This window comes from Loxodonta africana, chromosome 11 (assembly GCF_030014295.1).
Source record: "Loxodonta africana isolate mLoxAfr1 chromosome 11, mLoxAfr1.hap2, whole genome shotgun sequence".
Lineage (NCBI taxonomy): Eukaryota > Metazoa > Chordata > Mammalia > Proboscidea > Elephantidae > Loxodonta > Loxodonta africana.
In genome coordinates, this window is record NC_087352.1 from 26971659 (window position 1) to 26984241 (window position 12583).

A 12583-nucleotide genomic window follows, 5' to 3' on the forward strand; every position below is an offset into this window, starting at 1 on the left:
AATGCCTATGAGTGCAGCGACTGTGGGAAATCCTTTAGTGAGCAATTCAACCTCATTCAACGCCACAGAGTTCATACTGGAGAAAAGCCTTTTGAGCATAGCAAATGTGGGAAAGTCTTTAGGCAAAACTCCATGCTTATTGAGCACCAGAGGATTCACACAGGAGAAACGGCTTAATGTGGCAAATGTGGGGAATTCTTTAGCCACACCTCCAACCTCATCAACACTGGAGAGTTCACACTGGAGAAAAGCCTTATGAATGCAGCTAATGTGTGGAAATGGTTTATCAAATGGCCCCACCTCATTCACCACCAACAGATTTACCACTGAGAAAGGTCTAATGAATGCAGCAAATACAGAAGAGCCTTGAACCAAAGGTCTTCTCTGATTCAGCAACTGAAACAGCCCTTATGATTCCTGTGAGTGTGAAGAAAGGCTTTGGCCAAAGCATCACCTCGTTCGGTACCAGAAAGTTCAGACTTGAGAAAGGCCTTAAGAGTGTAGGGAATTTGTTGTCTTGTTCAACATAACCTGACTTAGAACAGAGAAAAGCTCTGAGGGTAGTTTTTATGAGTGAGCCATCAATTGCACTTAATCCAAATATGCACACTGAGAAGATTTACTATGAGTGCTAGGTGTGACGGAAGACTTTTGGAGCTGTACTGCATGTTGTCACCTGCCCAGGGACTTTATCAGAGTATGTAATGGCTAGAGTTTGTGCAGAAGCCATCTCAACTCTCCAGCTGGCTGGTCTCCACAGTGTGCCTCATTTGCCAACTGTTATTGACTTGTTGGCAATTGGTGGTGGCAGAATCAACCAATTGGTGGTAGTGGAATTGCAACAAGTCCATTCTTCTAAAAGTAAGAGGCAGCATTAGGGTTTTTTTTTTTTTTTTTGTATTCTTAAATCCATTTACGTTTAGTGTTATTATTACTATACATATAGTTTTATTAGTATAGTTGGATTTACAATTGCCATCGTTTTGTTTTCTATATGTCTCACGTCATTTTGTTCCTTTATTCCTTTTTTTTTTTTTTTGCATTAAGTATTTCCTAATGTAAAATTTTATTTCACTGTTTATATTTTTAGAGTTATTTTCTTTAATGGTTGCTCTAGGTTGCCATTGTCAAAAGAAAAATCTGACCAATCAGTTGCTCAGGTACAGACCTGGGCCTCCAAGACAGAGTTCCCACTTCCTTCTCTGAGCCCACGTCCCCACCACTTGCTTAGGTGACTGTATCCTGGCTTTCCTCTCTTGACCTTCCGAGGCCAAGTCTCAACTTCATATCACAGAGGGCCAAGTCTCTCAGAGGCCATTAGGAAGTGCTAGATAAGCCCACTGGGACACGGGCCAACCAACTAGTGGCTGTGACCCCAGCCTACTTGCTTCTCGACCTGGTTCTCGGCTCTGGGACGTTGGAGATCAGCAAGATTGGCTGCAGCACTCAGGCTGGGGACTGAGAACATTTTTCCAAAGACACTTCCTGTTCTTGGGCCCCATGTAGGACCCAGTCTGCTCCCAGGAGTTCTCCCTAGGTCATTTTCAATGTCCCTGTCGGTCCCACTGGCAGAGGGGTCCCTGCATGTGAGCCGAGCATTCTTTGTGAAACCAGGACCCCATTGTGGAGCAGATCCGAGAGACAGCCCCTCTTCTACACGCCTGTCGGGACAACCTCAGAGACCAGCTGAGAGGGCAGGACTCTGTCAAGATGATATGGCCCTTGTGCTGGACTCTATGGCAACCCCCCCCAGCTGAACCCACCTCAACTTTTGGAACCCAAATGGATCAAGATCCTGTACCCCCGGCACTCTGGCCTCCACCCTGATGCTTCACAACCCAGGTTATAGGCTTTGAAAGATTGCAGGGAGGCAGAACAAGCAGGCAAAGAGCCTCACAGACCTGGTCTTGGAGGACAGAGGGCCATAGGCAGCCCCAAGCTGGGTACCACCAGCCAGCCATGGTGCATGCAGACAAGGAAACGAGTGCAGCCTCTAAAAGAAGGAGGCAGCATTGATTTTTACCAGATGTCAAGGCAGTATCACGTGTGCAAAGAGGAAGAGCTGTTTAGGAGTCTGTTTGAACACACAGACACAGTGATGCACACCTGTAAACACAGCCCCAAAAGCACAATACTTTTTTTCGCCAGGAGGCAGAATTAGCAGAGACTTCTTCACTTTCTATTTTATAAATGTATATAGTGTAGTATTTCCTTAATAAATAATAGAAAACTTGATATTCAACATTAATTTCTTTAAAAAGAATTATGAAAATGAACATGCACTGCTGTTTTTGCCAACTCGGTTAAAAAATACCAAACCTTTAGACAATATTCCTGTTAATCACAAGAATCGCAGGTGCCCTCTCCATAGGAATCACAGCAGAGGGATGGACTATACCTGAATGGGCATCAAAATCACCTGGGGGGGTGGCTTATTAAAACAGTGACCCTTGGGCCTGAACCCTGGTGTGTCTCATTGAGCAGGTCTGGATTCAAGACAGAATTTGCACACCTAAGTAGTCCCCCAGATGATAAGGATGCTGCAAGCATGCCCTTCCAGAAAAGGGGAAGCTCCGTTGTCTTAGGCCCCAGCACACTGCTGGGTATTTGCAGACTGTAGCTCCCTACGGGCTGCGCCCAGAGTTCTCAACATCACTGCCAAGGTCTCTTACAGTGAGCTGAGCAGACAATAGCTGATGGGGCTGGAGATCCAGGCCCTTCCATGCTGAGACCACGTGGGGAGGCCCCAAGGTGTGGGAGTGATCCGAATTCCTGGCCAGGGCTCCCACTAAATAAGCTCTCTACCCATCTAACCTTTACTGGGTGACTTCTGGCAGGGGAAGCCAGAGGACAGTGGGACCAGCTTGCCGGACCCCGGAGTCCTCTATGGAGGCCATTTAGTTTCAGGTGGCATTCTGGAATACTAGTTCCCAGAAATGAATTGGGAGAGGGCATACAATGAGAAAGGACCCATCATGAGCACACTGGGATCTTGTACTATTAGCTGCTGGTGAGAAAAACACCCTTTGAGAGCACCTCACATGATGAGATGTTCAGAAGCATTCCCAGTGGGACAAGAACAGCTGGACATTCTGCATTCATTTGCAGGCTGCTGCACTTCGGGCCCAGGTGAAAGTAGAGGGAGCCTAAGCAAGTCCAGCACATCCCCTGAACTGGACTCAGGAACAGCCGAACATCGAAGGAAGAGACTAATCAGACTCTTCCCTGCTTGTGTCAGGTTTCCTCCATCAATGTCCAGTCCCTTCAATGCCTGGGTTCTTTGAGGTCAGATAAACCACATTTAGCAGAAAGATTTGGAAATGTGATTCTGTCCGACAAGTTTATTTCTCTCACCCACCACATCTAATCTAATGGGAAATCTATTTGACTCTTCTTTCAAGATATATCAAGATTCTGAACATTTCATTGCTGCCACAGCTACCACCTAGTTAGGACCACTTTCGTTCACGCCTGGATCACTTACTTGCCACGATGGCCTGGCTCATGTTACGGTCCTGACCTCTCTTCCCTTCCGCACTTGCCTGACTCCACCAGCACAAGCCCTTTTGACTTTAGGAGCAGAACAGACAGCTCTGCCCTAAGGGCCTTTGTAATGACTGTTTCTTCTGCCTATAACTTATCCCTTATGCCTCAGTCCCTTGACTTTTTTGCTCGATTAATCTTATTAAATCCACCACCACCAGTTGCCAACAAGTCAATTCCGACTCATGGCAGCCCCATGTGTGTCAGAGTAGAACTGTGCCCCATATGGTTTTCAATGGCTGACTTTTTTGAAAGCAGATAGCCAGGCCTTTCTTCCAACGTGACTCTAGGTGGACTCGAACTTCCAAGCTTTTGGTTAGCAGCCAAGTGCTTAATTGTGCCACCCAGGAATGTCCTCTAATTAAATAGGACTTTCTTATTGTGTAATATTACATTCCACTCCCTTTCCTCCTGGCAACCTCAACTTTTCTCTCTTCATCCAGTAGTTGGTGCATGCTACCTCCTCTGTCATATCTATAATTATAAGAATACACAGCAAGAAACAAAATATTTTAGATGATGTAGAAAATATGCTCCATTTGCTGTGATCATCTTCCAATTATGTTACAAAACAACAGTTAAAAGATACCTTAAATTCTTTGGAAGTTTAAAATCACACAAAGGAGCCATAGGTTCGATATCAACAGGCAAAACAGCCGAAGCATATAAATGTATAATCACGAAACACCAATCCTGTATGAAGCAGCTAAAGCAGTTTTCAAACTTTCTCAGGTCACAACGTCCTTAATGTCCCAGTTATTTTTCTACGGCACTGCTAAGAAATCCCAGCAGTTCCGTTAATTATGTAGAATGGTCCAAATAATAAGCATTATGTCCTAACATCTCAGTATCCACGAGAATAAAATAATACACAAAACTCAAAATAGTACTATTTATGTTTTTCCTTGAATAATCACAATTGCCTAGTGATGAGATGTGTGCATTCTTGGGCACTGAATGACTCTCAGTGGACGGTGCCACATTCATTTCTCCGTCTACACCATTACGTACTCTGAGGAGGTTTACACTTCCCGGTCAAGGGCTTCCTACCTTGAAGGAGTGTGGCCTCAAGACCCAAAGGCAGGGCCTGGGCCTCAGGCTGTGTGGTTCTCACCCTTTAAGGGTGTCCAAAATTGGAAATAGAAATTAATTCAAAACGGTTTACGCAAAAATCTTTCATTATAGACCCAGGATGTGTTGTTTTATTCTCAAAACTTTTTGGTGAATTTTATGAGACGTTAAGTTGTTGTTTTAATATATATAGATGATCATTTGACCTAAATGACTATCATTGAACACTCTTACCCCACTGATGAAGATGTTTGATCTCTCATATATACCCATTGCCCTCGAGTCAATTCTGTCTCACCGTGATGCCATGTGTTAACCGAGTAGAACAGAGGTCCACAGAATTTTCTTGGTTGTCATCTTTAAGGAAGCAGAGCACCAGACCTTTCTTCCACAGCACGGCTGGGTGGTTTCAACGCGCCAACCCTGTGGTTAGCAGTTGAGTGCAAACTGTTCGCTCCCCCAGGGGCCTTCTCATATATGAGTCTGTTTTATTCCTTTACACCAGTCTATTTGCTCAATCTTGAGTGTCCTTTTGGTACAGTACTTAATGTGGAATGTTTGCCTTTGGGAACATTGGAAACAATGTTTCCAAACGCTTCTCGTTGCAGAATACATTCCCTGGAAGTGGGGGGTGCCATAAAAAGATGCGTAGAATCCCTGAGACATTAGCTAGAGGCCCTCTCCGTGCCCCTGCCCTTTGCCCAGGACTTTTGGAGGGGTGCCCCTTGCAGTGGCTGATGGAACTGTGAGAATTACATTATCCGGTAAGTAGTCTCAGCACCGAGAGAGGCGGTAGCTCTAGACCAGTGAGGGACCAGGACTCTAGCAGCTCTTTCGGACCACGTGGAGGCTAGACTTCCGGAGTCAGTAGGGTGCGTATTGGCGCGCTTGGCTCGGTCCACGTGGTCAGAGGTCTATGTGGGCACTTTAAGTGCAGCCTGAGGCCGTGGAAGCGGGAAAGCGCCAGGAGAAGCGAGGTCCCCGTGCGCTGAGGCGGGCTCGAGGGTCAGCGGTGGTGCCGTCCTAGGCAATCCAGTGCCAGGGCGGAGCAGGGTGAGGGCACTCCTGAGCCTTGGGACCCTGCCTGGTCTCCCACCTCCCACAGGGTTTCATGGCGGTGGGGGTAGCACAGATGGACCTGACGCAGGTGAGTGAGGGACTCCTCTCACCCCCACCCCCCGCCACGTTGTTGCGGCGCCTCGATGTAGATCATGGTATTAGTTGTCTTGGGTCCCTGTGACCACCCCTCACTGTGCCTTGGAGTCTAGACCCTTGGAGGATGGTCCAACCGGACTTACATTCCCGAATCCCAGCCAGGATTTATATGACGGGATTTCCATCTCTGTTAGTGGGACGAGACGGGTGGGTGCCCCTAGCTCGGCAACCAGCACGTGCAAATGCTTGGAGGTGAGGCTAAGCTGAGTGGAAGTGTTCAGAAAAAACAGGTCTCCGTTTTGTCTGGTGGGAACAGAGAGCCCAGGATAAGAGCTGGTACTATTTTGAGGATGATGGGAGCCATGGAGGGAGCCCTGGTGGCCCAGCGGTTAAGTCCTCGACTGCTAACTGAACGGTCAGAGGATCGAACCCACCAGCTTTTCCGTGAGAGAAGGATGTGGCCGTCTGCTTTCTGAAAAATTTTTGCAGTCTTTGAAACCTTATGGGGCGGTTCTACTCTTACCTATAGGGTCGATATGAGTCAGAATCGGCTGGATGCAGTGGATTGGGAGCCATGGAGGGTTTGGAGCACAGGGGCAGTGTTCTGACCCTGACCTTTTTTTTTTTAATCTGATCATCTATTTTATTTATTTTTTAATTTAATTTTATTTTTGGTGAAAATATACACAGCAAAACCCACTCCCATCCCACAGTTTCTAGACATAATCATCAGTGACATTGGTTACATTCTTCACGTTGTGCCAACATTCTCATTATTTCTGCTCTAGTTTCACTTCCTTTTACTTCATCTCCCTGAGCCCCAACCTTCTCATCTATGCTTTAGAATCCTGTTGACCCTTTGTGTGACCCACATTTTATTAGACTTCCTCTAGATATGGAATGGAGAGTGGACAGTGTACAGGTGGGGACACTCCTGCATCCCCGGTGCAGTACTTGGCACCCCCTCTTCAGCCACCCTCCCAGCCTGTGAGTCTGTCCCAGCAGAGCAGCAGGTTCTGAAGTGACCACCTGGTTTCAGCTCCCCCTTCTGCCTCTTCCCAGTAGCAGGACTGTCTGCTGAGTCCAAAGCCTCTCAGGTCTGTTTCCTCACCTGTGAAATGGGGTTGATCACAGCATCATCTCTTGGGTCCTGGTGAGAGGTGAGGAGGGTGGGACATGGCAAACACTGGCTGCAACTCAGAACCCAGAGAATGCCCCGTGAGTGCCGGGTGTGGTCGTTATTATGATTTATGGGGTCCAAAGAAGCCTTGGTGGTGCAACAGTAAGCGCTTGACTGCAAACTGAAAGGTCAGTGTTTGAACCCACCAGTGGTTCTGTGGAAGAAAGGTGTGGAAACCTACTTCTGTAAAGATTACAGTCTTGGAAACCCTATTGGGCAGTTCTACTTTGTCCTATAGGGCCCCTATGAGTTGAGATAGACTTAACAGCACACAACAACATGGGGTCCAAGGAGACCTGTTCCCTGGCCTTGTCTTCATGGTGATGTAAGTAAGAGACAAATTGGATTTCTCAGAACCCCCTTGTCCCTGCACCGTCTGAGTGCACTGAGCCTCAGGAAAGCGTTTGTCCCACAGTCTGGAAGCTTCAGTGTCCTTTCTGGCCGTGTCTCTTCCCAGGGCTGTGACCTTGAACAAGTCATATCACTCCCCTTGTCCTCCATCTCTTTGCGTCTAGAATGGAAATAGTGCTGCTTTCTCCCCCTGGCTTGGAACGGTGCCCCTCGTAGCAGCGTGGCACTGGAGAGGACACGTGTTTGATGTTTGCCTCTGAGTGCTCAGCACTGCCAGGCAGCATCTCTTAGGATGCTGTTTTTAGGGATGGGCAGCTCTCACCCTGGGATGAGCTCAGGGGCTAAGGGATCAAACACCAGTCCCTGACTTGTGCAGACAGTTAGGCGTCAGACTACTAGCTAAAAGGGTAGCAGTTCAAACCCACCCAGAGGTGCCTCGGAAGACAGGCCTGGCGATCTGCTTCTGAAAGGTCACAGCCTTGACAACCATATGGAGCAGGTTCTACTCTGCACACATGGGGTCACCATGAGTCAGAATCAACTAACAACAAGAAGGATCATGGGGGACTCTGGCCCTGGGTGTCTCCCCAGCCTCAGGCCTGTATCCAGCTGTGGGCAAAGGGAGAAAGGGGAGCCTGGGAGCAAAGGCAGAGTGGGAGCAGCATATTTGGAATTGTGGCTCTTCTGCTAGAATAAAGGGGGCCCTTGGACAGGCTGGGAGCCAAGAAGGTCACTGGATTCATTTTTGCAATTACTAGCTATTCGTTGAAGGAACCCTGGTGGCATGATAGTTAAGCACTCCACTGCTAACCAAAAGGTCGGCAGTTTGAATCCACTCAGTGGCTCTGTGGGAGAAAGACCTGGGGACCTGCCGCTGTAAAGATTACAGCCTAGGGAGCCCTATGGGGCAGCTCTACTCTGTCACATAGGCTCCCTAGGAGTTGGAATCGACTCGACAGCATACAAAAACATCTGTTTATTGCAAGTCAAGCTGGCTTGCCGCTGTCAGCAGTGACTCCGTTTTTCTGTGTAAGGCATTTGCCTGTATTTGAAAAGTGAGTCCGTTAAATATTGGGTGATATATAAATATTCAGTGCCGGAGCGAGGTGTGCCTTTGGATGGAAGCACACAAAGGCTTGGCTTCTCTCTAGCCGTCACCCTGTTACTCTTGTCGGAGCCCCAGTCACCCTCAGGACATGGCCTTAGTCGTTCACTTCTTGTCCTTGTGGCTCACTCGCTTCATTCCAGTCTCAGTCCCGTGCCTCGACTTCAGAGAGATCTTCCTGAGTTTCCCCTTCTAAAGCCGCCCCCAGTTTCTCTGGCCTCCTCGCTGTTTTGTTGTCTTTGAACATCTTGTGCTGTTTGATATTATCTTGCTCAAAAATTCGGGTTCTTGTTGAGGGTCATGTGAATTCCTGGCTGCTGCCTCCTCCCGCCCTCTTCCCCTCCCCCAGCCTAGAACAGTGCAGATCTGTCACAGATGCTCAATAGGTCCTGAAAGAATGCAGGGTGCCCCCCTACATGGGGAATGTTACACACTCGGGAGAAGTTCAAACCTTCCCGCATGGCCTATAAGGAGCCCTGGTGGCGCGATGGTTAAGCACTGGGCTCTTGTGCCACCAGGGCTGCTAACCAAAAGCTTGGCAGTTCAGACCCACCCAGTGGCTCCATGGGAGAAAGGTCTGGTGATCTGCTCCTGTGAAGATTACAGTCAAGAAACCCATATGGGGCAGTTCTGCTGCCAAACGGGGTTGCTATGAGTCAGAATCAACTTGGCACCTAACAACAATAACCTTCATGGAAGCAAATTGCTAGACCTTTCTTTTGTGGCACCGCTGCATGGGTTTGAACTGTCAACCTTTTGATTAGTAGCTAAATGCAAACCCTTTGCACCACCCAGGGACCTTCAAAAGATGGGCAAGGGGAGCAATTCCTGGCAGAGGGGCCCTTGTAGACAAAGGCAGGGAGTAATTTTTTTTTCAAGGAGGCACAGGAGGGCCTTCTGGTTCCCAAAGACTCGCCAGCCTTCAGAGGGCGAGAGTGTGCGCCCCACCCTCTCCCAGGACAGATGTTGCAGCTGGTCAGAGGCTGCTGCCCGTGTTGTCATGGTCACATCTGCATAATCCTTGTGCCTTCATGTCCCCTGGCCCTGAAAGTACCAGTGCTGCTGGGCCACGTGTTGGCAGGACGCAGGAAGGGAAAAGATGCCTCGTTGCGGCATCTCCCAGAGGAGTCTGCTGGTGACAGAGGAGTTCAGGAGACACAGGACCTGGGCCAGGCCCTGCTGGTCCCCAGATCAGCGGCACCTCACCTCTTAGGTGAGTGGTGATGGTTCTGCCCCTCTGCCCACATCCATGGAAATATTTGCAGGGGTGGCTGAAAAGGATTTCACAGCAAGAATAATTAGAAATGGTTCCCATATGTCTTAGTTTCCTAGTGCTGCTGTAAGAGAAATATCACAAGAGGGTGGCTTTAACAAATTTATTTTCTCACAGTTTAGGAGGTTAGAAGTCTGAATGGCTCCAGAGGAAAGCTCTATCTCTCTCTGTCGGCTCTGGGGAAGGTCCTTGTCTCTTTTCAGCTTCTGTTCCTTGATTCCTTGGGCATCTTCATGTGGCATGGCATCTGTCTTCTTCCATGTCTGCTCACTTCTGTGTGCCTAATCTGCTCGTTTTATATGTCAAAAGTGATTGACTTAAGACACACCTGACACTGACATGGCCACATTAACATAACAAAGAAAGCCTTATTTATAAATAGGATTATATCCACAGGTATAACCAAAAAACCATTTGCAAATTCCAACTCGTAGTGACCCCATGGGACAGAGCAGAACTGCCCCATAGGGTTCCCAAGGCTGTAATCTTTACAGAAGCAGATCACCAAGTCTTTCTCCCATGGAGCGGCTGGTAGGTTGAACGTCTGACCTTTCGGTTAGCAGCTGAGTGTTTAACCATTGTGCCACCAGGGCTCCTTTCCACAGGTGAGAGGGTTAGGATTTACAACATGTAGTTTTTGGGGACACAGGTCAGTTGATAACACCATCCTTGTCATGGCTAATTCATCGCAGGGATGGAGGGCTATGAATGTTCCCATAGATCCCAGACCACAGAGACCTAGATTGAAGTCCCAATGCTGCTTTCTAGACAGGAACTCTGGGTGACTTGCTGGAGCCACTGAACCTTCAATCACTGTCTGTGACACTGTAAAAATGGCAGGGTGGCATCCAACTTCCTCTAACTCCACAAGGGGGAAGGAGAATCAAGATCAGCAGTCCAAGGCTGATTCCTACGAGGCGGAGGTCAGACATTTCTTCGCTCTCTGCCATCTGTACCAGTTCTGACACCAACCACCCCTCCCACACACTCTCTACTTCTGTACTATGTTCGATAATTCATTACAATGGCCACACAGAACTCACAGACAATACTCACAATTATGGGGTGTATTAGGGAAGTAACAGGTTACAATTCAGGCTCAGGAACACTCAGGATACAGTTCTTCCATCAGGACAGCCTCTTCCCATCTGTGCCACAGGCACACCTCTCTCTGGACCTTTGGCCTCTGGCCCACTTAGGTGAGTGTTACAGAGCTCTTTTAGTTCTGCCAATAAGTGTCCAGAGGCACTCTATTCCGACAGTAAGCCTCAGCCCAAAGGCACTCAGCTTTCTTATTCTGTGGGCTGGGAACCCACTGCGCTGTATCCTGCTGGTCTCTCCTGCTGTCATTTCTTGCCATCTTCAGTGTTTTCTGTGTTACAGCTCTTCTGTCTACTGGTTCCAGGAGCATCTCAATGCAGAGATCTCAGGTCCAAAGGATGTGCTCTGCTCTGGCCGTTCTTCCTTGGTGGTGATGGTGGGGTCCTCTCTTTTCCAACTCCGGGGGGCTCATTTCAAACCCAGCGGGACGGCAAAACTGACCAATCCCCTTGGTGGGCCACAATTACCCTATTTTCACAGTCCCACCCAATCACTTGGGTGGGAGTTACAAGACCATGGCAAGAAAGGCCATATAAAAGCGATCCATTGCACTGCAGGCCACCCCTTGGCTTTTCTAGCCATGGTTCTCTCATACTTAGAGGATAACTTCCCCCTCCCAATCATTTTAACAGTCCAAAAACAGTCATTAACAATTAGTCCTTCAGTAGGGGAGAGTCCTCAGGGTGAGGTTACTCAGACATCAGCCATTCAGTTCTGCTGCAGGTGTCCACCTGATCTAGTCAGGTTCTGCAAAAGTCATCTCAGCTTCGCCCTTCCTGGTGTCCGTATTAAATTTAACTGAGAGATTATTCCCTTGCTGTGAGCCTTACAAGGTATCAGCGTAACAAAACCTTTAAGGGACTTTAGGTTTGACCACTGTGCTCCAGTCCATCAGTGCCCAGCCCTCAGTCCACTCTATCACAGTTACAGCTTCTACAATTTTTACAATCACAATTAACCCTGTTAACGGTCAACACTCACAGCTGAATTATACAACCTATTTATCAGCATCTCTCCCTCCCCCCCACCCCACACCTCCCCTCCCTCAGACTCATGAGGAAAAGAGGAATCTATTCAGTGGGGATCTTCCCTTGTCTCCCTCATTTGTGTGTAAGCACACCCACAAAAGCATGTAAGCAGACCACTTGATGCTTTCATCTCCCCCTGTTTTACATAGTCAATGTTTAAATTGCCTGTCCCAATCGAACCAGTACTCTGAGGAGATAAGCATGTTCCTTGGTCTTGAAGAATCTTCTATTCCTGTTGGAATTTTGAGGATCTGCATTCATAAGCAAAGCCCAGTCAGAGCAAGCCATCAAATTGCAGCAGCCTACACCAACTCACAGTGTCATATATCCTTCTCTTCATTTAGTCATGTTCTGGTCAGTTCACCCCTAGCCATCCAACTAGGTCACAATGGGTAGCAGCTTTAGGCTTCAGAGTTCACACACACCTCCCAGCACTTCAGACAGCCCCCTTCCCACTTTTTCATACCTAGCCCCCTTGGGCTAGGTCCATGGGCTCTACCCATAAACTCGGGAGTCCACATAACTGCTTTTACTTCTGACCAGCCATCCCTTCCTCCCTCTCTCTCATCCCTAGCCCCCGTGAACTGGGTCAGTGGGTGTCAGTGGAACATGTCCAAACTCTGCTCATCCCTTCATTGCTGCACTTCCCGCACTTCCACTCATTGAGTGGACCCAGGTGGTCACCACAAGTGAGCATACCAAGCTGTCTACTCGCTGGCTTCCTTTAGTTTCCAGCCCTGGAGGGGGCTTCTTCAGATGGACGGTGACTTTTTCTG

At 48.2% G+C, this 12583-nt stretch overlaps 1 protein-coding gene across 1 annotated transcript in view; it reads left to right on the forward strand.

The window, feature by feature from the left end:
* The window catches only part of LOC100662452 (zinc finger protein 17), a 17247-nt gene extending 11861 nt beyond the window's left edge, over window positions 1-5386 (forward strand). The window contains 1 exon segment of the mRNA XM_023543629.2: window positions 2-5386. Coding sequence (XP_023399397.2) covers window positions 2-177 — 176 coding nt within the window. The 3' untranslated portion in view covers window positions 178-5386.
* The last annotated feature ends 7197 nt before the right edge of the window (window positions 5387-12583 follow it).